This window comes from Xyrauchen texanus, chromosome 21 (genome assembly GCF_025860055.1).
Source record: "Xyrauchen texanus isolate HMW12.3.18 chromosome 21, RBS_HiC_50CHRs, whole genome shotgun sequence".
Taxonomy (NCBI): Eukaryota; Metazoa; Chordata; class Actinopteri; order Cypriniformes; family Catostomidae; genus Xyrauchen; species Xyrauchen texanus.
The window spans coordinates 42,374,492-42,402,244 of NC_068296.1; the positions used below are offsets into that span (position 1 = coordinate 42,374,492).

Consider the following 27,753-nt stretch of genomic DNA (forward strand, 5'->3'; position numbering starts at 1 on the left):
GAGTTCTATTAGTAGATCTTCTCTGACCGATATCATTGACTGAATACTTTTTATGATAGCTAAAGAGTCTGTGCATATTACCACCCTGTCTGGTCTAACCTCTTCAACCCACTGTAATGCAATAATGACTGCTACTATTTCTGCTGTATATACAGATAACCGGTCAGTTAGTCTTTTGGATAATTTTATTTTAAAATCTGGAATATGAATACCAACTCCCACACATTCCTGTTTATTCTTGGCTCCGTCTGTATAAATCTTTAAATAATCAAAATAACTGTTTCTCATGTAATTGCTTGTATTAATTCCCACTTCCTCCATTCTCCATTCTCTTTTCTTTTCCATGATATTAACATCAATCTTTACTTCTGGGAAAAGCCATGGTGGTATATTACTTACTGGATTGGCCGTGGTGAAATCTAAGGCTTCCATTTCATATTCCCTCACTCTTTCTTCCCTTGTCCATCCAAACCCAAACCCCCGATATTTTGCATACTCCCAACATTCCTGAATTGTATCTTTGGTTGGGTTGTCATTCCCACTTCCTTTAAGTCTGATCCAATATGTCATCGCAAGTTTCTCTCTTCTTAACTCCAATGGTATCTCTTCTGCTTCTATTAGTATAGCATTAGTGGGGTTGTCTTAACAGCACCGATACATACACGTAATGCTCTGTACTGTAATCTTTTAATTTTTTCCAATGTTGTTTTTGCCGCTGCTCCATAAACTACACAACCATAATCAATTGCTGACCTCATGCATGCCCTATAGATGTTAATTAAAGACTGTCTATCTGCACCCCAGTCACATCCAGCCACAGCTCTCAGAAGATTTATAACTTTTTTGCATTTAGTTTCTAAATGCTTAATGTGTATTTTCCATGTACACCTATTATCAAACCATAGACCCAAATATTTGAATTCATTTACTTTCACCATTTGTTGTTCATATAATGTTAACTTGTCAGCATATTGCTTACGCATCTTTGTGATCATCATATGTAAAGTCGACCTGTAGAGCAGACTGTCGTAAAAACGTTAGCGATGACAGGAAGTGACATCAAATATGAGTTTTCGCACATGCGCAGTACCAATCGTGTTTCCGGTACGGATCGAGTAGTGACATTTTTTTTTTTTATTGAACAAAAAGCACAGGGGATAAATGTATCATGCACAGAAAAATAAAATAAAATAAAAATAAGACATTACACTCAAAATAAGCAAGGCAATAGGCTAGATAAGGGATAGTCCACTAAAAAAAATAAACACAATTCACAAGACATGCATAGAAACGAGTAGTGACATATGGTATCCGCAAAAAAAAGAAACAAAAACACACACACGACAGTTAATCACAGTTTGCGGATACCATACAAATGAATAAGGAGAGCCGTAAACTGACACTTAACTGTCGCAAAATAGTCCGCGAATTCCCTTATAAAACAGCAATTTTATTGTAGTAAACTCCACACATAGTTAATTCCAAAAGGATTTTTTAATGCAATACATTTTGCGGTGATTAAATGTTTCCTCGCAAAAGTAGTTTATTCAGCGTTGGGGGGCATCTCCTCCATAGACATCCTTTCAAAAAGAACGTCCTCTGTCTCCTCGCTAGTTTACCGCCCGTACAACGTCAATGGGACCGCCGTGTTTTGCTACTCTATGCTTATCTTTAAGGCACGTCCTTCAGACGGGATCTGGTTACACTCTCTCCTGTGGTAAAAACACAGACGTGGTTGTCTCAGTACAGAAGTTCTCTGCCGTTTAGAGGGCAGTGTCACTACTCACGGATCGAGTAGTGCCTGTCACTACTCACGGATCGAGTAGTGACAGGCAGGTTTGAAGCAGCACGTCCGTGACGTCATAAACACACGCCTGAGTTTTCGCGGGAAAGTTGTCACTTCAGAATGGATCCGGCGGAGGTTGAGTTTCTCGCGGAGAAAGAAATGGTGAAAATCATTCCAAACTTCAGTCTCGACAAAATCTATTTAATCGGGGTGAGTAAATATTAAAGCCGCAGTAAGATTGTTTCTTTTGACTAGCGACACTCAAATTTTATAATAAATGACTAAATGTGTAATTTAGTTACTAACATTCACTTATTAATTGTTTTGGTCATTAATTAGTAATCGTTAAATTGTGGTAATAAAATGTTTTTCGAAATTAGAGTGGTCACCTTTTTGTCATACATATTTTTTTTGAAGTACCCTGGTATTTTAGACATGTACCATAGACCAAAGTACTGTGTTATGACCACTAATGCCATCACTGCACCGTTACTGTCAGTTCAATTCGAAATGGCTTTATTGGCCTGACTGTGCATAATACAATATTGCCAAAGCAGAGGTTGTATTTAAAAAATAATAATAAATAAATAAAATACCAAACATTCATTAATAGTTAAGGACAGTTAAAAAACATACAATATTATAACATACCTTAACGGTGGAAGATCACAATGTTGACATGAATAACATGTCTACATGCTGTATACACATAGAGTATATTCACACACATACATGTACTGAGGGTCACTGTGGTGAACATTAGGGTGGCGCATTGGTGTAAAACACATAAAACATTTTCACCCACTGTCTCTCAGGCTGTGGCACGTTAAAATGTGTCTTGCAGCCAGTGCTGCTGTGTGTCCCTCTCCAAGTATTATATCATTTTTTCTTGTTCTGTTGTGGTTGTAAAGTTGTTTATGCAGTTTATAAATGTATCCATATAAATGTCCCTTGTTTCCAGTGAAGGAGAATGTGCACCTCTGTCTCAACCTCACCTGTCGTACATTGAGCACACACACTTTCTTCTCTGGGTAACCATGTTTTTCTGTGTCTGCCTCTCTCGATGGCGAGACTGTGCTCACTGAGCCTGTACTTGCTCAGGATCTGTCTCTGCTTTGTATCTCTGACAGTCAGGAGATACTCTTCTAATTAATTTGAATTGTAATTTGCTTTGTGTTTTAGTTTCTTGATCCCAATGTTCCAGATAGGTGATTTGAGATTGTTTGATGATCTGATTTATTCTGATGTTTGGTTGAAAAGCAGTGCTGGTCTGAGGCTGGTTAGTGTTAATAGTGTTAACTGGGTTAGTTAGTCACAGTAATTTTTGTAAGAGAAACCTGAAAATAGGCCTATGTGAATAACATATATTTTTTTAATAGGATAAGCTTACTCACTGTGTCATGGAACAAAACATTTTTACCTGCTGTGTTAGTTTTTAAATGGGAAATATTTCAACTTTAAATAAATCAGAGATTATCACTAGAATTTTCTTAAAACAACTGTACTATTTCATTTTATTTTTATTTGATAAAAATTACACTGGTGGCCAAATGTTTGGTATAATGTACAGATTTTGCTCTTATGGAAAGAAATCTGTACTTTTATTCACCAAAGTGGCATTCAACTGATCAAAATGTATAATCAGGACTTTTTTTTTTTTTTCAGATCTTCTTAAACTACTTTCAAAGTGTAAACATCCAATTTTTTTTCTCCACATGCAGCAATGACAGCTTTTCAGATCCTTGGCATTCTATCCATCAGTTTGTCCAGATACTCAAGTGACATTTCACCCCACACTTCCTGTAGCACTTGCCATAGTTGTGGATGTCTTGTCTGACACTTCTCACACACCTTACAGTCTAACTGATCCCACAAAAGCTCAATGAATTCAGAATTCAATGAAGCTGTCAGCTGAGGACATGTGAGACTCTGATGTACTTCTCTTGTTTAGTTGTACATCTGGTCTTCCACATCTCTTTCTGTCCTTGTTAGAGTCAGTTGTGCTTTGTCTTTGAAAACTGTAGTGTACCACTTTGTATGAAAATGCAGAAATATTTCATGGAGATACAGGGGACCTTTAATCCTGTTCAATCTTCAATGGTGATCTTGTTCACGTAAGATCATCGTTAGATCATTTTTGGCCTCAGCGGTTGGACTTCGGAAATTAAAAACAGTCATTTGCTTTCAGAGTTTGTGCGATTCGTGAACAGTTTTAATCTACCAATACCAGCTGCATGCCAAATGGGTCTTATTAGAGCAGACGCGATAACAATGACGGTGATTCCTGACATATGCTATTCGTGCCATATTCTTTATGTTGGCTACACCTCCAAAACACACTTGGAACAGTTCAGCCAAATTAATTTATTACTATTTTTTTACTAATCAAATTCATATTGGCCTACTGATTAACATGACAAATCAAAACTGTATTACATTAATAAATTGTACACAGAAATCGAACAACGCGACAAACTCTCCAATTACAATGACTCTTGTCACTCACTGCAGGTTAACACTGTTTGAGATCTGTATTTCGACGCCAGCTCAATGACGCTCCGCACAATGTTCTGCACTCTCATGAATGCTCACATTAAAAACAAAGCTGTCTAATCAGCATAACAACTCAATTATTTACACCGCGTCTTTGCCTTGATTAGAACGGAAGAGTTTTAGTTTTGTTGTGTTGAACATTTTCATTGTATTTAACATCTTCGTTCAAAGCGAGTGGTTCAATATGCAATGAAACCAAAATAATTACAAAGTGCTTTTTGCTATTGTTCTACAGCTTATTTTCGAGTGTCAGGTGATGTTTCTTCAGTATTAATTTTCGTGTGCTGCTTGAACGGAGCAAGAACATAAAGCAAGCATCTGGGCATTCAGACGGTTAAAACTTGAGCATTAGGATCAGTTTGCATTACAGATAGGACGGAGGACTAATCTAAGCAGCTCTGATTGGCCATTGCCGTTTCATTGCTCAACGGACATGTTAGTTATTAGTTAGAATACTCAACCACTGCAAAAACATGTTGTAAATAGAAACCATTGACGCAACTGGAGCAGACTTAAATTGAACGCTGTAATCGTCAGTTTTCACGATTACATGATCGTGGCAGCCGTAATCGCGATTATTTTACTCGATTAATTGTGCAGCCCTAACGTCAATTTATTTTATATAAAAAAAAAATTATGTTTAATATTAAAGCATTATTAATATTTTTTATTTAATACAATTAAATACCCTTTAATACCCTTTTCAACTTTATTTTAACCGTAACTAGCGGTTGCTGGTCCAGGATGGCTACATGCTGCTTTTGTTATAGAGCAGATGTTTGCTTCTTCTTTCTTCATCACAGGTGAAAGAAAAGTGTCACAAATAAGGGGATTATTGTTTTAAGAAATCTAACAAGCTTCTCATATAGTCATGTAGTGTGTGCCTGGCTTTATGCACGTGCTTCTATCATCTTGCTCTGTCATTACCATTCTTTCATCTCGCTCTGCACTGCCACTGTATAAATTTAACTAAAAATCGATCCTGAATTTTTTATAATAGATCCAGAATAATTGGAGATAGGATTGCAATGCATCAGTGAATAGATTTTTTTTCTCCCATCCCTACAACTAAAGGGGTAATATACACAGATCAGCCACAACATTAAAACACTCTGCCTAATTGTGTAGGTTCACCAAAGTGACATTCAACTGATCACAATGTATAGTCAGGACATATAACGTGAAAAATGTATATAACAATATGAAAAAACTGTTCAGAACTTCTTAAATTACTTCAACAAGTTCTCATCAAAAAGTCCTCCACATGCAGCAATGACAGCTTTGCAGATCCTTCGCATTCTAGCTGTCAGTTTGTCCAGATACTCCGGTGACATTTCACCTAATGCGGCCAAAAGGCGCCAACCCGCATCTCAGAATAGCATTCTGAGATGATATTCTTCTCCCCACAATTGTACAGAGTGGTTATCTAAGTTACCGTATACTTTGTCAGTGCAAACCAGTCTGGCCATTGTCTGTTGGCCTCTCTCATCAACAAGGCATTCCTGTCCACAGAACTGCCTCTCACTGGATGTTTTTAGTTTTTGGCACCATTCTGAGTAAATTCTAGAGACTGTTATGCGTGAAAATCCCAAGAGATAAGCAGTTACAGAAATACTCAAACCAGCTCGTTCTTGAATAGCTTCCAGCAAAAGTAGGACTGAAGTATTTTATAGTGTCCAACTGTTAAGTGATATTTAGTTGTGTTAAATATTGGAGTTTCACAATATTAACATAATCTGACATCTGGAGTATTTTTAGTACTTGACATGTATATGTTAATGACATATAAGATCAGCAGTATAGTCCAATAACAGACAGAAATGTAAAACCAGTGCAAACAGTTTTGTATTTGTTATTTGGGGTATTTTGTGATATTTGGTTTGGACAAGGATATCCCATCTTGTCCAAACCAACAGAAGGTCTACTGTGGCACAAGTCACAGAAAATATTAATGATGGTTTCGGGAGAAATGTGTCACAACACAGTGCATCGCACCCTGCTGTGTATGGGGCTGTGTAGCCGCAGACCGGTGCCATGATGACCCCTGTACACCGTCAAAAGCACCTACAAAAGGCACGCAAGCCTTTGAACTGGACCTTGGAGCAGTAGAAGAAATTTGCCTAGTCCGATGAGTCCCGTTTTCTTTTACATCACGTCCATGTAAGTGTGCACCATTTACCTGGGGAAGTGATGGCACCAAGATGCACTGTGGGAAGACAACAAGCCGGGGGAGTTTGTGTGATACTCTGGGCAATGTTCTGCTGGGAATCCCTGGGTCTGGCCATTCATGTGGACAACAATTTGACACATGCCACCTACAGTACCTAAACATCTTTGCAGATCAGGTACACCTCTTCATGGCAATGGTTTTCCCTGATGGAAGTAGCCTCTTTCAGCAGGATAATGCGCTCTGCCACACTGCACACATTGTTCGGGAATGGTTTATTATTTTGGTTCTGGCCTCCAAATTCCCCAGATTTCAATCCAATTGAGCATCTGTGGGTTGTGCTTAACCAACAAGTCCGATTCATGGCAGCTCCATCTCGCAACTTACAGGACTTGAAAGATCTGCTGCTTATATATTAGTGCCAGATACCACAAGAAACCTTCAGGGGTCTTGTAGAGTCCATGCCTTGGAGGGTCGGTGCTGTTTATATACAGCATATTAGATGTATATAATGAGTTAGAATAAGGGGAAACGTTGTCAATAATTTGTCCATTTGTCCATGGAAGTCTAGATTTGAACCCCTTTAACTTTTCTAAATTGTGCATGCCTTCATCAAAGTTTACCATTGTTCTTCCATTTTTTTTTTAATAGAGGCATTTATAATAATAAAGGCCATAAACATAGGTCAGACCATTAATGGCTCCACAGTACTATGGTTGGTCAAATGTAGATAGTCTTAAAAATAAACTATAGGCTAGTATTTGATATGAAAAGCTAATGGCCTAAATACATTTAGAAACCTTTAACTATAGTTAATAATTCCATGGAGTTCAAAATTCATTATTGGGTAGATATAACTCGGGCACAGTTCAGTTTCATTGCATATTTTTCCACAAATGGATAAGTTCATTTGATCTTTTTTTCATTATTGGTAGAAAGAAAGTCATACGGGTTTGGATCTATATAAATGTAAGTGAATGACAGAAAACGCTTATAGACATGCCCTGATAATATTAATATGATGCATTTCACACAGTTGTCTCTTTACCTTGTATGTGCTGTTGATGTCAGGGCTGTCAGCGTTTCAGATTTCTTTATAGAGCGCTTTATGAATTTTATGGTTTCTGCCAGCCACCGCAATATTGCGCAAAGCCTGACTGAATCATGCAATTTCTCTCTGCCCTGTCCTAGGGCTCAGTCAATCTAATCTCTGGAGCATGCTGTGTTCTGTGTGAAAGCACACCTTATTCGCCATGCACAGATGCATGTGTTAATTTTATGCTCTGTATGGCCAAAAGTCTGTGGACACTCCCTTCTTATAAAAAGGTTTGACTAGGCCCAATTCTAGTCAAGCCAAATCTTCAACTTTGTGGCAACCGTTTGAGTCCTTTTCTGTTCCAGCATGACAATGCCCCTTTGCACAAAGTGCAATTCATTCGGATATACCGATCCTGTGCAGGTGTTGTTAGTCAGTAGAAAGGTCTCTTTAGTGTCCTAAGTTTTTATAACTGTGACCTTAATTGCCTAACGTCTGTAAGCTGTTAGTTTCTTAACAACGACCGTTCCACAGATGCAGGTTCATTAATTGTTTATGGTTCATTGAACAAGCATGGAAAACATTGTTTAAACACTTTATAATAAAGATCGGTAAAGTTATTTGGATTTTTACAAAATTATCTTTAAAATACAGTGTCCTGAAAAAGGGACGTTTCTTTTTTGCTGAGTTTATATTATTTCTCATAGTTGGGAGCACACTACATTTTCTAGTATTTTCAACATAAACAGTAAAATTGAAATCTGTCTAGAAGTAGACAATTCTCCAGGATCAAGCTGTGGCTTCTTAATAAGCGGTTTGATAACTGCCATTCTAATGATAGCGAAGAGCTAATAATATTAAGAAGAGGTTCTGAGATTACAAGGAATACCTCTTTTAAGAGCTTGATTGGTATTGGATCTAACATACATGTTGTGGCTTTAGATGTTTCAATGCATTTTGTTAGCTCTTCATGACCTATGGCAGCGATGGATTGAAGTTGCTCATGAAAAATTATGAGACACTGTTTTCTGAGGTACTGTGACAGATGATTGCATAATTCCAATTTTATTTCTGATGATTTCAATTTTATCAGTAAAGAAACATCTGATTCAGTCGAGGCTTTATTCCTAACCAATTTAGCCACAGTACTAAATAAACACCTAGGATTGTTGTGGTTATTTTCTATGAGTTTGCTCAAATATGATACAGTAGCCACAGACACTTCTTCCATGCATCGCAAAATACCTCTAATTTTGTATTCTTCCACTTGTGCTCCATTTTCCAAGCTTCCAAGCCGCTTTCTTGAGAGATTAGTGTGATCATTGTACCATGGTGCAGGCTTTTTTTCTTCATTAATTTTCTTTAATAAAGAGTGCCAGAGAAGACTGAATATTTATATTTTCTCATATTACATCAGTTCTTCTAGACGTTTTGGTCTACTGAGTATATGAGATAAATCTGGATGATTATTAGTGTAGCTATCTTCAGAATTAACTTTAGCATATGATTATGATGATGAGTTGGTCCTGTCACATTTTGTCTGACTCCCAAGAGAGTTGAGAATATTGATAAATGCTATTCAATGTGTCATTTTCATTATCTATGTGAATGTTGAAGTCACCAAAAATGAATGTCCTCTCCACAGTAGCTTCTAGATCTGAAAGAAAATTTGCAAAGGAAATCAGAATACTGTCCGGGTGACTGTCCAGAATACTGTAGCAAGGGCAAAAGATGACAGATTTTGTAATTGTATCTGACAGTGTCACATTAAGCATTATTAGTTCAAAAGACTTAAACTTATATCCTGTCCTCTGAGTAACACCAAAAACGTCACTGTAAATTGTAGCAACACCTCCTCCTTGACCCTTCAGATGAGGCTCATGTTTATAACAATAACCTGGGGGAGTAGATTCATTTAAACTAATATTCATCCGGTTTAAGCCAGGTTTAAGTCAAACAACACATCTAAACTATATTATGTAATCATTTAATTTACAATTAAACTCAGTAGAGGGTTGCTTTATATGATTTTTTTTTTATTTATTTTTCAAATTCTGTAATGTTTAATAGAATTCTGTGATGGAAATTAAAAAAATAAATTGGGATTTATTTTTTATTGATTTCATATATTAAACCGATAAAAGCAAAACATATACAAATAGAATCAATACTTAACACCCTCTGTTAACTCCCACCCCCTCCCAATCCCCAACCCCACCCACAAGAACACCCCAGTAGTCTTACATTATTATAGACACACAAAAACAAATAAAGCAAAAAAAAAAGAATAAATAAATAAAATATAATATTCACACACACAACACCTATACCTCTCCACTGTCCCTCCACGAGAGCCCTCCAAAAACACCAGATATATGCCCCACTTTCCCACAAACAAGTCCAAATTGCCCAGCCTTCTAGACCCTTCTTCAAAAGCTGCCTCCCTCCCAATCTCTGCTCAACACATGGTAATTATGGCACTCCGTCCGAGTTCCAACCCCTTAAAATAATTTGTCTGCCAATCATAATGCTAGTCAGAACCCAATTTTTTTTATATATTTATCCCCCAAATTTATGACCACCCCATCTCCCAAAATACAAAGACTGGGTCAAAGTACAAATTTTTTGTGCCCAAAACATCACACAAATAACTCTGAACCTTCATCCAAAATTCTTGGATCTTAACACACCCCAAAAGACATGGGTTGTGTCTCCAACTTCTGATTGTCATCGCCAGCAGGTGGGTGTGTTTTTAAGACCAAGTCTATATAATCTAGAGGCTCCCCCTGTCCCCCAAACTCTGAATTAGCAAGGAGTAATATACTGATGCCTCATTACCTTTTCCAAAAGCAGTAATCACCTCTCCTAAAGTATCTGCCGCTTTGGGGGGTGTGCTACTCCCAAAAACAATACATAGCAGGTGGCGCAGCTGTAAATACCTATAAAACTGAAATCTGGGAATCCCAAAATGATGAACCAAATTTTCAAAAGATCTCAACACTCCACTCTCATACAGGTAGTATGTAGAGTGTAGTAACCCCCCTCATAATCCACTCGGACCAACAGAAAGGGGACTTATTAAAACGTAATTTAGGGTTCAGCCATATGCTTGAGGCAACATTTATTTAAAATGTCAGAAATAAACACACTTTTGTCTAAACCACGTGCAAATGCAAGTTAAAAGGGTGTAACTTAACTTTTCTGGTTAGTTTGATAGAAAGGCGAAATAGGGGCAAGGACTTCCTGTTCAATCACAACCAGGGAGGGGCTCTCTTAGGTGGAAGCGACCAATGAGCCAAATATCTGAGACTGATTGCATAATAATAAAACAAAATCTTGGGTAGGCTTAGCCCACCTTTGTCAATCGGCCTATGTAACTTGTTGAAATGTAATCTGGGACGTTTACCATTCCAAATAATGGGAAATGCATCAAATTGCTTGAAATAAGAGAGGGAAGACATTGTTGAAGGTAGTTGAATTTTGGAATACAATTCATTTTATTAACATTAACCATCCCAATCATAGATAAATATAATGAAGACCACCTGCCCACATCACTCGAAAACCTTTTTATTAAAGGGTCTAAATGAACTAAATCACACAAATTAGCTCCAAGTACTTAATGCCCTGTTTGGGCCACTGGAAGGTGCCCAGCTGAAAATCTGTTACTGGGCAGTACGACGTCAGAGCCAAAGCTTTGGATTTTAACCAATTGACTCTGTAACCTGAGAATTTAGAGAAGGAACTAATAATCCTGTGGAAACATAGATCTAATGGGGTCAGAGACAAATAATAAAGTATCATCTGTGTAAAGCAAAAGCTTTTGCGCCACACCTCCAGCCATCACCCCTGGAAAATCAGCCTCCTTTCTTATTGCGGCTGCTAATGTTTCCAGGGCAAGACAGAACAATAATGGGGAAAGAGGGCAACCCTACCGAGTGCACCTATCCAGTGTAAAATAATTGAAATTAATCAATTTGTTTGTACCGCTGCTACTGGGTGTCTAATAAAGTAACTTACCCATTCAATAAAAGTATTCCCGAACCCATGCATTTGCAAAATCTTAAAAAGATAATTGTCTACCATATCAAATGCCTTTTCGGCAGCAAGTGAGATAGCAGCGACTGGAGTCTGATCATCTGACACTGACCACATATTAAATAGATGACTGAGGTTATCAGAAGAGCTGTTGCCCGAACAGGGGCGATTCTAGGATTTTCATTTTAGGGGGCTCAGCCCCCAATGAGGGTATGATTAAAAAAATATTGTTTGACTTTTAGGGTAGGGTTGTATACTACTAACCTTATTGCAATCCACTATTCCATTGTATTCCCTGTATTTCATATATGGGAGTAGGAGTACTGACTGAGCCATATACAACACTGTAAAAAAATTAAAAATTTAGATGTGACCAGTCACTAGAAAATTTTGAGTTGGGAATGTAGATTTTTTTTTACAATGAAGACTTCCTGATTCATTTTCACTGTACAAACACACGCACACACGTTTCCAGTACAAACACAACATTTTACTGTTTGCATTTCTATGCTCACATACAAACCTTAGATACTGAATTTTTCTGACAAAATAAAATACAATTTTAACCAGAAAATAACATAAAAGTCATAAACTTTGACTATCCATTTCAGCAATATAAACAACACAGGTATGAGGCTGGACAATGGATTAAGAGGGGGCTGTGGTTAACTATCAGAAGGAATGAAAAACAAGCGAAAATGAAGCAGCCTGTGAGAAGCAGGGACAAAGTTTTTGCAGCCCAGTTACTGGTCTTTCATTGGGAGCATCAACCTGTGTCTTCTCTCCTTAAGAGTAGCAAACCTGTTGATTATTTTATCATGGTCCAATTGCTCAACGACATCTTTCTCGATGGCCATAACTGCCAGTTGATGGAGCCTGCTCTGACCCATTGTTCTCCTTAGCCAGCTGCGGAGACGACGAAGAGCACTGAAAGACCTCTCGCACGAACAGCTGCTAACAGGTACAGTGAGGGCAACCTGGATGACAGATTTCAGTGACGGAAACATTTCAGAATCCAGCAGGTTATAAAGTGAAACCATGTCCTGTGGAGCTGCACCAGCTTGCTTTTTACGTGTCAAAAAGTGCCTTGCTACCATGACTTCCTCTGTCTTCAAATCAATGTTGTAGTGGTGTGCTAGTTCTTCTAAATGTGGCTCAGACAGGAAGTTTTCAGACACTGGACTACATGCTTGAATACCTTGAAGCAATGTGGCATTTACAGCAGAAAAACGGTTCTCCAGTTCAGTTATCATTCTATCCAGACATGGATATAGTAACTTTGTTTTGACTTGTTCGGCATCTGTGCTGATTCTCCTATGTGCACCATAAGTTGTTTCAACAACAAAATCCTCCATCCTTTTTTTCTTCTGTCTCTGGCCAGAAAGTTGCTCCTCAACTACAATGTGATTATCTTCACACACTGCCTTTGCTCTAGCATATATTTCTGCAGCAGTGGGATCACTGCGTTTCTGCTTTAAGGAGTCACACACAGCATCTTTGTATGCAACTGCTTGGGGAAGGTCAATGGTCTCTTTTTGGAGATATTTGTGCAAGCCTGCCACTACAGATAGGAGATCCTTGAAAAGAATCAACAAATACACAAATGAGAATTTGCAGATTTTTGTTTTCAACCCTACTGCAGTAGCTGTATTGATGGCAGAGAGGCAATCAATGATGGCAGGCAAATTTTCAAGCACAGCATTCACTGAGTGAAGCTGGCACGCCCACTGTGTGTTGGACAGCTGCACCAGTTCACATGGTTGCAATCCCAATTTTGTTTGTGCTTCTTTAAACTTGTGGTGGCTGACCAGGGAAACACTGAAAAATGAATACAGACTTTCCAGCAGACTAAAGAACTCTGCGGCCTCAGTAATCCCTCTGCAGGTGTGGCACAAGACGAGATTCAACTCATGGGCATAACAGTGAACATATATAGCCTCAGGGTGCCTCTCCCTGAAAAGAGACTGAACACCTCCAGCTGCTCCACTCATAACTGCTGCTCCATCGTATGTCTGAGCAACACACTTCAATTGAGCAATTCCTTCTTGTAATTTTCTCTCTAATGCTTCTGTTATTGACTTTGCGTCGAAACTTCTCAGCTCTGTCAGGGACAGGAATCTCTCTTTAACTGTTCCCTCAGTGACATACCTCACACAAATTGCTAGCTGTTCAGTGTGTCCATCTCTGGCCTCGTCTGCCATAATGGCAAACATTTTTGACTCATGCATTTCTTTGATCAAAGTTGCTGTCACCTCTTTTGAGCAGCACTCTATCATTTCATTCTGACTGACAGGGGAGAGGTAGGTGCTGTTTGATGGAGGTGTGTAATGCTGCAAGAAAGGATCAAACTTCTGCAAAAGCCCCATGCATTCCAAGAAGTTGCCCTTATGACTTTCTGCTGTTTCATCATGACCCCTTAATGGTAGCCCTTGCTTCCCCAACATGCAGGTCACAGCCGCAACACGTCGCATATACTCCCTTCTTTGTCTAATTTCATCAGCATTTGCTGCTTAAATCTGCTGTATAACATTTCCCTGTAATGCACTAGCCTTGTAACTTTTCCAGGAGACAATACAATCCTTGTGTGACTGAGTCCCCTCATGTTTGTGAAATGCGTTGTGCCTTTTTCCAGTTTTTGTATCCACTACTCACAAATACATCATGCTTCAAGTTTTTACCAAAGACACGGCAAGCAAAGCAGTAGGCAGAATCTGTCTTCTGTGAGTACTCAAGCCAAGCAAAAGTTTGAAACCAGTTTGGCTGGAATTATCTTTTTTGTAAGCCAAAGTTCTCCTGGGGATAAGTGTGTAATGTTGCCTGTTTTGGACCTGTGTCCTTTTTGCCTAAGTCAAACTGATCTAGGTGCAGCTGCTGTATGTGCTTCATCTGACATTTCTTTCTCTGTATGTCTGTCCTCTCTTCCTGACTCATGTCTTCCTCTTCTTCATGCTCTCTCTGTCCCTGTACTGTGACAATCACGTACAAATACGAGTTTGGTAACTAAAGAAATCTTTGGTAACTATAGAAATCTTAACTTCATTTGTATTTATTAACTGACCAGACACGTTATCCAAACCAACTCTGTTCACTTTCTCACCTGGATCATGATCTTGCCCTTTCTCTGTTGTGCCTTCTTCCATCTCCTCTGCCTCCACTTCATTCTCTTTTTGCACTGACTTTTCTGAGAAACCAAAACATTTATTTCAGTTCAGTTGACTGAAAGACAATTAATAATTTCTTGTTGAGTGTCAATAATGTCAGGACATTCATGTTTATCCTTTGACGATACCACTGCTTTTTCTTATGAAATGTACATGGAAATTGGCAGACAATTAAAACAACATTAGGGTTCAATGACTGCAATGAGTCTTGGGAACACAGTGGTATTGTGTGTGAGAGGCTGTCAACGTTCTTCTCACCTGACTGTTGCTCATTTGCAGATCTACTCCTGCACGACAAGACAAATTGTCGTAATATCCATCTACAATGAAATATAAATTATTATTTTTTTTAGCTTTTTAGCCTTTATAATCAACAATACAGTTGGTTTTAAATCAAGTTACCCCCTGAAAATTTTGTTCATTTCAAATCATTTAACTAACCAGCTAATATTCATTAAGAATATAGACAAAACGTGTATTAATGTAATTGTCTATTGGCAATATGTTTAATCTGTTCTATATTTATTTCTATTTATTAAAAATAACAACATGAATTATCAATTTGCCACTTCTATAAATCAATGACTTAAAAAAATCACAAATCCCTTTACTCTACTCTTACTCTAATATATGTATCATGATACACTCCTGATTCATTATTACTTAATACAAAACTATATTTCATAATACAAAACAAAATAACTCCACATGATGTTTCTCTCTCTGTGCCATTTAGTGCTTTCAGACAATGATGTGTGTCTTTAATAATTTCTGTGCATGGCTGCATTGTAATGTAATGCCGAAATACACAATAATATGTTTTAAATTAAAAAAATAAAATTAAAATAAATCATGATCGTTTTCTAAAAGTATGATTTCATGGGTGTTAATCGCTTCATTTTTGTTGGAAGAAAAAACAACTATCACACTGTAATAAGGGCTGAAGGAAGGTGGTGAACGCAGCGATTGGTATTGGATGTATGAGAAACCAAACCGTCCTGTATTGCTCCAAAAAACATTATGTAAACTGCAATGCATTTATGACAAAGACCTGCACCAATGCAGATGTCATATCATAGCAATCTATCAATAAATGTGCACACACACACACCTTGAACTCTCTGACGTTCGCTCTGCTCTGCACCCCTGCGGATTGAAAAGCGCGCTGAATCCATGCAGACTCAGATAAGGGGAGGAGCCGAAACTTGACGCAGCTTTCCGCCGTTTCAAATGAGTTTTTAAAGGGGACTGATGTTAATTAATCAAAAAATTGTTAGGGAGGCTGGGCAGAAATTTAGGGGGGGCTTCAAAGGGCCTAGTGACGCCCCTGTGCCCGAATAAACCCCACCTGATCTATATGTATAAGAGATGTCATAACTTAATCGGTTTGCCAAAATGTTGGACAATTTTAACGTCTAGCTGGATCAGGGAAATTGAACGGGAACTTTTACTCTCGCTTGGAACTTTGTCCTTTTTAAGAATCACACTGATCCGGGCTTGTATTGTGGTTGGCGGTAGCTTTCCATTCTATAATGATTCTGTATAATTTTTAACAAAAGTGGAACCATTTCTGTAGCATAAGATCTAAAAAATTCAGTGGCAAAGCCATCTGGCCCCAGAGCCTTGCCTGAAGGTTCTAATTTTCATCAGTAGACTAAGGCGTGGAACTATAAAGATCAAGATAGCATTCTTAATATCAATGGCCGAGGTAAATAGTTCACCACCAGCAGATTTTACTGAGGGAATGGTAGAAAAAGAATCTTTCTGCTTTATATATCTAGCTAAATGTTTCCCTGATTTGTCACCCCGACTCAAAATATGACCATCTTGCCCTAAATAACCAAATCTCCACCTTCCGTGACAAAATGGTATTATATATGTATTTTAATCTGGCCAATTCTCTGAAGCCATCAAACGACATTTGGCACTTCAGTTATGTCTCGGAAGTTTTAATAACTCCATGTCCTTAGTAATATTTTCCATTGCATATAATATTGTGTTTACGTCTTGATTGAGAATACAACCGGTTTACATGACAGATAACAGTTGTTCCTAGACAATGGAAAGAGGCTACTGTCATTTCCATACCAAAATCTTCCCCTTGAACATTGAGGAATTGAGTTCAATTTCAATAACATATCAACTTTAAAAAAAAAATAAAATTTGCTGCGCAATGGATCTTTAATGACATTATCTAGATCCTATGTAGTTTGGCAGTCAACAAAACCATTCCACAACACACAATCTAGTTAGTTGAATGGATTGGTGTATAAGGCCAGTGATGTGTCTGGTTCAGTGTGCACATTATTTACAACTGATTTTGCCAAGGCATTTGATGCTGTAGACCATAATGTAGCAGTACAGTGCCTTCTTGATCTTGGAGTGAGACCTGGCCTTATTCAATGATTTGTAGTTTTATGACCAACCTTCGTTAGAAAGGATATTTTTCTGGGAATACCCCTCATGTGGAATCGCACAAGGAACTATATTCGGGCCCATATAATCTACATATCAATGATCAACAGTACTCTCCAGGATGAATAAAACCATTGGAAATATGTGGACGATATAATCATGGCTCAGAGGTGGAATCCTCAACTACCCTGTAGCCTCTAACAGACATTGAATGGTCTTGACGTTTGAGTAGAGGAGCACAAAATGAAACTCAACCCAAAGAATTGCAAGGTTTTACACATCACTAATATGAGACCGGCACCGGCCTGGCCATTACTCTTTATTGAACAGAACGTCTTGGAAGTCTCTGACATTGTTAGAGTTCTGGGGGTCACCATCCAGAGTGATTTGAGATGGGATAGCCAAGTGGATGGCATGTTGACCTCGGCCAACAAAAAGCTTTTTGTCTTCCGTCGGTTAAAGAATTGTGGTGTCCGAGACCTTGAACTGGTTACCATCTATACAGGATATGTGCACCCTTTGCTGGAGTATGCAGTTCCTGTTTGGCAAATTTCTTTGACTGCAGATCAAGTTAAAAGGCTGGAAAGTGTGCAGAAATGGGTCTGTAAAATTAAACTTGGTCAAAGGTATTTGGTGTTCTCAGATGCTCTTTGTCTCCTTGGACTGTGCACTCAAGCAGAGAGATGAATTCAACTGTGCCTTGACTTTGCCAGAAAGCTACTCAAGTCTAGTTTCAGAGACTGGCTACCTCCCGTCGAATGGGAGATCACCCATTCCCTATATGTACAGACTTTTAAATGATTGTGAATTTTAGAAACTACCTTTTGTAATGTGGGGTGACCGTGTTTGATGTTAGATTTGTAATTTGTATATCTTAATACTGTAATGTTTTTAGATTTTGTATTTTTAATTGTGGTTTAGTTAGTATTGCCGTTTTATTGTAACAGCCAAATAATTCAGTGTTCTGCATTGATGAACGTCTTGAAGAACCTGTGTTAATGCTGAAAAGTCGATATATAAATAAATAATTCACTACCATGATCAGCTGAAGGACACCAGCGATGTGTTGTTTATCTAAAGTGAGACTGACTGAATTCAATTCCATGGTTAGTTATGGCTTGTCGGTTTTCAAGCACAGAGTCTTTTTCTTTGGTCTCTTATGGTCCAGTACTCCCTTTCAAGTTTTCAATTTGTTTATGATTTGGTCAATCATCTGATTGAAGCCGGCGTACATCATTTCTTGCTGTATCTCCTCCTTTTCGATCTCCATATTCGACCATATTGCAAGTAAAGTGCTCGTTTCCTCCACATTTCCTGTATGCTTTTCATGTCTGACATTTTTGTAGGGTTTTTATTGTTGTTATAGAGTGAAAAAGATAATGAATATCAAAGCACATAATTACAATTTTTTACTGCAAAGTGTAACTGGTTATTACATTTAGTCCTTGCTGTAGAGGGTAGCTACTGCTGTGGTTTGGAAAACTACTTGATGACAAAACATCACATGCACAAAGCCCTGACCTGAACCCCACTGAACATGAATTGGAATAGTGACTGCAAGCTGGACCTTATCCCCCTGCCATTACCTTAGCAAATCCATGCATCCATGTTTAATATCTAGTGAAAAGTTGAACCAGAGGAGTGAAAGATGTTGTAGCAGCAAAACAAGGTCTTTACCACATAAGTGTTTGGTGTTTGGGTGTCCACATACTTTTGGCCACATAGGGTATTTGTTATAATATTATGAGCAACATTCTATCTAAAGTCATTCAATTTAAAGTCAAACTCACATAGCAGTAATTTATTGTTAACGTTCATATAAATCACATATAATGATTTTAGTGCAATTTTTTCAGGGTGATCTGGGTCCATTTAATCCGGGTCTGCCAGTAGACGTTCCTGTATGGTTGGCGCTCAATCTCAAACAGAGGCAGAAGTGCAGGATAGTTCCTCCGGAATGGATGGACACTGGTGAGTTTTATGGTCACACATCTGTCCCAGTACACCTGAAACATCACTATACACAGCTAACTCTTCCATTTCCAGACAAACTGGAGGAGATTCGAGAGCAGGAGAGAAAACTGGATACTTTTACTCCCATTCTGAGTCCATATTACATGGAGCTGACGAAATTATTACTTAATCAGTAAGTACATCATCAATACATTTAGATGAATTTATGACCTGATTCAGTCAGACATGTCAACATTTTAAAGACACCATGAAATCAAAATTAGAATTTGGTGGCTTCTAGTGAATACTGTAAGCTTGGAGTTCATCTATATGCAATTTTACTCCTCAAACTTGATGAAATTTCAGATGTAGAAAGTGGGAAAAAAGGGGATGAAAATCTTGGCCAAACTTTGAATCCAGTTACAGAGGCTCACTCACATGGAGAAAAAGCATTGCTTATGTTGCACATCGAATCCCACATTCCCAGAATTGAAGTAATCGCTCTCTTGGTTATTAGCGTATTAATGAAGAGCATTTCCAGTGCTCCGAAAATGTGTCATAGCAGTTACTGTCAAGTTCCAGTATGACATTAAAGTAGCATAAAGGCACCATTAAAGTAGTGCATTATATTCAGTTCTCCTGAAGCCAAACAATAGGTTAGTGTATCGCTGTTTAATAAGTAAAAATGTAATCTGCATGCGCAGCACTTTAATCAATGAGTGCTGCTCTCTTTATGACACGCATTCATAGCATGCACACGCACGGCTCATGAAGAAAAACTGTTTTTATCGTAGCTCAAAATTCGTCCTGGAATGTTCTGCCAAAACAAAATCCAGAGGGTTTTAAAGTTGGGAAATTCAAACTGAAATTGTATTATTGTATAATAGAACTTTATTGTTATTTATAGTATTATTAAATGACAATATTATTTAAATTATCTGAGTAATGTGATATCCTATCACAATTATCCAGTAGAGTAAGTTAACAATAATGTTTTCTTAATAGACTACACATTTGTTTATGTAATATATAATGAAATGTGTAGTTACAGAAAAGGTGGTTTCAGTGTACCCCTAATAATAATATGTGGTTTATTCAATTATTCCAAACAAAGTCTAAATTAAAATAATAATTTTCGGGTTTTGGCCCAGTTTTAACATGCATTTCATATCTGGATAGTATCTGGATATTCTTTAGCTGGACTGTATTTACACCTTGCAGTCAAAGGTCTCCACTGTGATCGGATAGAGATCTGATCAAAGTTACCCGCGAAAATGGGAAAACATTACATCAGAGACTGGTAACTGAAAATGATCTGTCTTTTTGTGAATTTTAAAAACACAGATGAATAATTCAAATGCTTTCTATCATTTTAACAGTCAGGGTGAAATTTCCTTGCTAAATTTCACATCACCAAAGCAAATTTAATGGTATTCAGTGTGGAAGGTGTGAAGCCTGGTTTGAGTGTCAGTTATTAGAAAATGAGAGAGATGAGAGATCCCAAGTGTAGTCCAATGAAATAATTAATGGGATTTTGTTCATTGTGCGGGTGCAGTATTGCAAGATGGCAGTGTCTGTTGTGTTCCTCACATAATGATGGCTGAATTAACAGAAAAATGCTAGAACACACAACACAGCGCTTTAATAACAGATGACAATAGCATAACCTCATCACATAAGTATTTACTTCCATATTTGTATTCTTGCTTTTGCCTTAACAACTTCTTTGAATGTGGTCAGAATCCATTCCTGACCACCTCCCAATGTGGTTTAAGTGATCCGATCACGATACATCTTGGGTGCATTTACACCTGTCATTTAATGTAGTCAAGTGCTATCTGATAGCCATCTGATCACCAGAAATGCATATTAATGCAAGGTGTAAATGGGGCCTAATTACACAAAGCCAATTAGCTTGTTGAAATGAACACTCATATTTTCAGTTTGTATCTCTTTCATTTCTGCAATCATCATGGAAAAGCATTAAAACAAACATTTGTTTCTAGGGTGTCCACCATGATGTTAGTAACTTCAATATTTTGTGCATTGAGCATTGAAATATTAAAATAGTGTTGTTTGTGTGCAGCGCTGCAGATAACATTCCTAAAGCTGATGAGATTCGTACACTGGTGAAGGACATCTGGGATACACGCATTGCTAAACTCAGACTTTCTGCAGACAGTTTCATCAGCCAGCAGGAGGCGCATGCTCGGGTAAATCACCACCACTAGTTATCACATGAGTAAACTATTAGAAAAGAAGAAATACTTTGACTTACATGCACTTTGCACACAGGCCTTTAAAGTATTCAGACCCTGTCATTTTTCACATTTTGTTATGTTGTAGTCAAAATGTTTCAAATTATTTTTTTTACACCAATCTACACTCCATACCCCATAATGACAAAGCAAAAATCTGATTTTTGATTATTCAGCTAAATATTAAAAAGAAAAAACTGAAAAATCACATTGACATTAGTATTCAGACCCTTTACTATGACTTGAAATTAGCTCAGGTGCATCCCTTTTCTCTGGATCATCTTCGAGATGTTTCTACACTTGGAGTCCACCTGTGGCAAATTCAATTGACTGGAAACTATTTAGAAAGGCACACACCTGTCAATATAAGGTCTCACAGCTTAAAATGCATATCAGACCAAAAACCAAACCATGAGGACATAGGAACTACCTGCAGAGCTCAGAGACAGGATTGTGTCGAGGCACAGATCTGGGGAAGGCTACAAAAACCTTTGGCTGCATTGAAGGTTCCCAAGAGCACAGTGGCCTCTTTAATTCTTAAATGTAAGAAGTTTGGAACAACCAGGATTCTTCGTAGAGGTGGTCTCCCTGCAATATCCTTAATGAAAACCTGGTCCAGAGAACTCATGTCCTCAGACTGGGCAGAAGGTTCACCTTCCAACATTACAATGACCCTAAGCACATAGTAGAACCGACTAATATGGGATTTTTGTGACAATACCGATTTTAGAGGGAGAAAATTCACGGATTGCCGATAAGGTGGCTGATATTGTTCATTTTTGAGCTGGAATGAAAACAGACCCTTTTCTATGTGGTTTGTGCACCGATATGAAAGGTACACAGAAGGCTGCTTTTTTTTTTTTTTTAAACAAATATTTTTATCAAAGAATATTTGACATTACTCTTATCTAAATGATAACTAAATAAAAATCAGTACTGTATATTTAGTATCAGTTAATGGATGACCATTTAAATAAAGAATAAATTAAAATTATAGCTAAATAAAAATCAGAATCAGTTAATGACTGACCATTTAAATAAAGAATAAATGTAAATAAAAATATAGCTGCAAGCACAGATACCGGGGACAAGACAATTATTAGCACCATGAGCAGCAGAAGAACCTTTGTGACATGTTTTTGGTCTTTGAGTCTGATGAACAGTGTACGAGGAGTTAGAAAAAGTAAAATATCAATCATAACAAAACCCATTTATTTAAAAAATAGCTAGTTCTTAGAATTTTTGTCCAGTATGTGGCACTGTTCTGAATCTGCTGAGGTACTATCTGGGCATCATGGTTATCATGCAGGAAAACGTTCAAGAGTTATTTCTCCTGACCAGTAGGGGCAGTGTGGCAAAATGCTGCAGGTAACCTCCGGGCCAAATGGTGATGACACTTACCAAGTTTCGTCCCAATCCCTTAAAGTGGTGCGGAGATACAACCTCAAGTTAAATTTTGCTCGTTCTTCATCGAATTCATCGAAAACAGTATGATTTATCAAAATTCTGTGAATAACATTTTGTTGTGAGTGCCTCTAGATGATGCAGGCCAATTTTCGTGCAAATCGGACAAACAGTCTAGGAGTTGTTCCAAAAAGTAGCTTTTCAAAACATTTAAAAATGGTAGACAGGAAGTTTGCTCGATCAGGACATAATTGTGTTCATTGTTCTCGGCATGAACCATGGAATCTATCAAGACAAGTCTCATGACAGTAGGCGAAAGGAGTCGATAGCTATTAGCATTTTTAGAAATGGCATTATAATTTTTGACCACAAGGTGTTGCTGTCCCGAAACTTTTTGAGTCCCTTCAGAGCATGGTGCCAAAGACACATACCGAGTTTCGTAACAATACCAAATTTGGGTAGTTGTTGGCACTAGAGGGTTTGAGGTAGAGACGGCAAATTTGCTGTGGTAACAGATCAGACTGTCCTCTATCTGTATTCCAAATTTCATAACTTTCCGCAAGCGGTTCTATGGGCTGCTATAGACTAGAGCGGAATAATAACAACAATAACAATAATAGGAACACTAACGAAACGTATAATAAATAGCTAAAAGCTGTTTAGTATCAGTCAATTGCTGACCATTTAAATAAAGAATAAATAAAAATCCAATAAATAGCCAAATAAACATCAGTAGTACTGTTTAGTATCAGTCAAATTCTGACTATTTTAAAACTGCCAGTCAATTAGTGTCAGGTTGTAACACAAGAAGCATTTACACCTGCTGAATCAAGAGATAAACAGTGGCAGGGGTGTTACACCGTATTCTGCTATACTAGTTCAGGGGAAACTTTCAATGGTGGAAAACCAAACTTTTAAATATTACATTTTGTAAATGCAATGACTGGAATTGTTCGGTTGAATGGGGCACCAAACTGTGACTCCTGATCAAAACAGTTTACATATTAGCTTCCACTCAGCTGACAAGGGATGAAAGTAGCTTCGTGGTTAGCTAGTTAGCCATGAGCTCGTTGTCACGGAGAGTAAAAGATGAAAGTTGTCTATTTTACTTTCCAACATTGAGTCTAACCAACTAGTTAACAACGTAGTGTGAAGTAAGCACTCAACAGACACAATCCACCACCGCACCGTTGTCTGCTGACCTGCAAAAAGATGCTCTGCTTACCTTTCAATCTGCTACGTTATTGACTACACTGACAAACTATAGCTGGCCATGATACGTTATATTAGTTATATTGAAAAGGGAAAATTATGGGGTCATTGTTTATTAACTTTCCATTATGTAACTTACCATGAAGATGCCACTTAACTCTGCACTGCAGAGTCAGCTCAGCTCTGTAAACTGTGGAGTCGGAGTGCACTTTGCTGGACAAATTACATTATGACACCAATTCTAAATTACCTATCGTTATATTAAGTTTTCATATCTACGCATGTCAGAAAACATATACACCGATACAATATATCCGTGAAAGGCTAATATCAACCGATAAATCGGTCAGGCACTAGCACATAGACAAGAAAACACAACAGGGGCTTAGGGTCAACTCTGTGAATGTTCTTGAGTGGCCCAGCCACAGCCCGGACTTGAACCCAATCAAACATCTCTGGAGAGACCTGAAAATGGCTGTCCACTGATGGTCCCCATTCAACCTGACAGAGCTCAAGAGGATCTACAAAGAAGAATGGCATAAAATCCCCAAATCCAGGTGTGCAAAGCTTGTCACATCATACCCAAAAAGACTAGATGCTGTAATCGCTGCCAAAGGAGCTTCAACTAAGTACTGAGTTAAGTGTCTGAATACTTATACCGATCAGCCACAACATTAAAACCACCTGTAGGTCCCCTTTGTTCCACCAAAACCGCGCCAACCTGCATCTCATAATGGCATTCTGATATATTCTTCTCAACACAATTGTTCAGATTGTGGTTTATCTGAGTTTCTGTAGACTTTATCAGTTTGAGACTCCACATGCTGTGAGTCTCCGCGGTGTCATGCACAGCGAGCCAAGTGATAAGATGCGTGCATTATTGACGTCTCGGAAGCGGAGGCAACTGAGACTTGTCCTCCGCCACCCAGATTGAATTGAGTAGCCGCGCCACCATGAGTACCTACTAAGTAGTTGGAATTGGCCATTGCAAATTGGGAGAAAAGGGGAGAAAATAAAAATAAATGTATTATTTTAATTGGAACACTACGCCGCGCCAGCTACAGACTACGATCAATGCAACATTTATAAATGAATGGAGGGCCCCATTCCATGTACATGTAGGCTACTGTATGTGTAGCTGAACTCCATCCTCCACTGATTCATTGCATCAAATAAATATATGATCATGTCATTCAGTATTTCACATGTTTTTAGATCTTCCAATAGCTTTTATTCTATCAATATTTTGCCGTATTTTCAAAGTTTCTCTTCACCTTTCGCATTATCCACAAGTGGGCTTGATGAAGCGTAAAAGTAATACTGAAAGCTGATTTGCTTGAATGGTTTCCTCTGATAATGATTTTTCATGAATGTGGAAGGAGGTACATTTCATTTTGCCTCCATTTGGATGCAGATGATGTTGCCCCATTTGAATATCCATTTTGATTGGTCAGTTTACTAATGTAGGTAGGCTGTCTAACCTGTCTAATGTGTATGAAAGAAAAATAAATAGAAAAACCTATTTTTCCATTAAAGGCATCTGATTTGTATGTTATTAGGGAAACTGATGAAAACAAAGTTTATTTTGAATATATTTGAGGAGGCTCCACCTCCCTTGCTGCCTCTGATATACAGTATTCTTTTTCCAGCTGGATAACCTCACACTGATGGAGATCAACACTACACGCTCATTTCTACTGGATTCTCTGAACTGCATGTTTAAACTGCGCTCAAACCTGCAGCCAGGCAGAAGTCACGACTACTGAGATGCTCACAAATGCCGTACTTGCTCTTACAAGACTTATGTCATTTTCAGCCTCATATAGTTATGTGTTGCGCAATAAACAGCAACTCACAACTGGGCTCAAGTTTGCATTCATGTTCTGTAGATATGGAATTTGAGCTTTTGATGATGTTGTATTGGTTTAGTTGCTGTATTCCTCACATTTTTGTCATTCATAAAACTGTTCAGATAAATAACTGAGTATATGTTGTGTGATTAAACACATTTATAAAAAAACTTCAAGCCCAGTCAGGAGCCATTTTTTCACAGTGTATGTTTGACAATAAAATTGTTTGTTGATATTTGTATTTGGATTATCTTTTTGTTTTATTTTTTGTAGATGGTTTGGCATCATTAACCATCCATGTTTACTGATGATTTTTCAAAGATCAAGATGATATCTTTTCATGCCCTCTGTGTGTAAATAAGTGACTAACACCGCACTGTCACTGTAACAGACAAGCATACAATCTTAATGAAGGATTGTATATAATAAAGAAAGTGTTTATACTACTAAAGCATACATTTAAAACTATTCCTGTTTAAATGTGCTGGGACGTTTAGAGCTGATATAACTAATCCCTGTTATTCATTACTATGAGTTTATTGTTTGCATTTGTTCATTCACATTTCATTCGAGAGAATGATCAGTTATTTTTATACATATAAACACAGAAGTAATGAGCGAGCATCATTAGACAGCATTCAACTTGCACCTTGTGGGCCTGAGAAAATGTTCACATTCTGTTTTCTCTTCACTCTTAATATTGTTTTAAATCATACTTCTAATACATAAGAATGAATATAAATATAGCTTCACTATAGTAATACTGTTGTAAAATACTGTTTGTGTGTGAAAAACAGATTTGATGCAATTAACCACGGTGTTACTACAGTAATATGGTAATATATTAAACATGTTTCATTTTGTGGTTATGGTTGCTATATCTGTAGAGGACATCGGGACAGATCAGTGTTTTTTTCATCTCCATTTCATATTATCGAAAATACTTTTAGTAAATGTTCACAAAGTATTTGAAACATGGAAATAAAATGTCTCAGGGGAGTAAGTTCTAATAACTGAAAGTAAACCTTGGTTGTTCTCGTGGTGATTGGTGGCTGGGAGGGAGGCGGGCGTTTTCTCCAGCGAGGAGTATCGGTGTCTAGGTCAATCCTGGAAATCCCTGAATTGTTAAATGAGAAATTGCGTGTTCAGTAGCGCATCAGTCTGTGGTGTTGATTCTGCTCACGATGTGGGTTCAAATGCTTTCCTCCGAGATAACACGGCCCAGATAGTTTAGTGATTTCTTGACAAGATTCCGTTTTTTAAGGTTGAGAGTGAGCTGGTTGATCCCAGTTCCACTTGCTTGAAGTTTTTAAAATGCTGTTGAACATCCCTTGGGTACATGACAAACACATGCCGATAAGTTCCTGTAATACCCTGCTCATTAGTCTCTGGAACGTGGCTCTAGCATTTTTCAGACCAAACAGTAGATGCTGATATTTGTACTGGTTCTGTTTAGTGACAAAGTCTTCTAGAGGAGTTTTGGATTGAGTGCCCAGTTGTCTTCACAAAATCAGGTATTCCCATGCCCATTGGGATGTGTACAGACGAATGACTCCCTTTTGAGTATAGTCTCTGGTTCCTCATCTATGAACATTTGCTTGTGGATTGGTGCTGGGTATGATCTCTTCTGTATAGGGATCGAATCAGTGGTTACTATTTGATGTTTAATAACTGTGGTCTGACCCAAGGTATCCGTAATAACTGTTTGTTTGTCTAGTAACAGGCTTTCCAATTATTACTTATCTGCATGGCTCACAAATTCTTTGATGGCAGTGACGGTGGTTTAAGGTATCTGAATGGGTAGTAAGTTACAATTAGGTACCCAGTTGTTCTCTAAGTCTGAGGTTTATTTTTCCTCTGTCCATCTTGCTCTCCAGTTGGTTTGCTTCAAAGGTATTGATTTTTAACAATAGTAACCTA

At 37.9% G+C, this 27,753-nt stretch overlaps 1 protein-coding gene across 1 annotated transcript; it reads left to right on the forward strand.

Annotated features, from left to right (window-relative positions):
* The first annotated feature begins 1,863 nt into the window (after window positions 1-1,863).
* Window positions 1,864-26,324, forward strand: LOC127661507 (DNA replication complex GINS protein PSF2-like). Its single transcript, XM_052152237.1, has 5 exons — window positions 1,864-1,996; window positions 19,013-19,127; window positions 19,203-19,302; window positions 21,196-21,322; window positions 25,633-26,324. Exons 1-5 carry the CDS (start codon window positions 1,907-1,909, stop codon window positions 25,747-25,749), a joined length of 549 nt encoding a protein of 182 aa, XP_052008197.1. The 5' UTR covers window positions 1,864-1,906; the 3' UTR covers window positions 25,750-26,324.
* Window positions 26,325-27,753: the final 1,429 nt, after the last annotated feature.

Bases quoted from the DNA above. Each gene is read 5' to 3' on its own strand.
- LOC127661507 (XM_052152237.1), top strand. From the start codon at position 1,907: ATGGATCCGGCGGAGGTTGAGTTTCTCGCGGAGAAAGAAATGGTGAAA. The intron at 19,303-21,195 runs GTAAGTACATCA...GTTTGTGTGCAG, and splicing joins ACGAAATTATTACTTAATCA to CGCTGCAGATAACATTCCTA. The intron at 21,323-25,632 runs GTAAATCACCAC...TTCTTTTTCCAG, and splicing joins AGCAGGAGGCGCATGCTCGG to CTGGATAACCTCACACTGAT.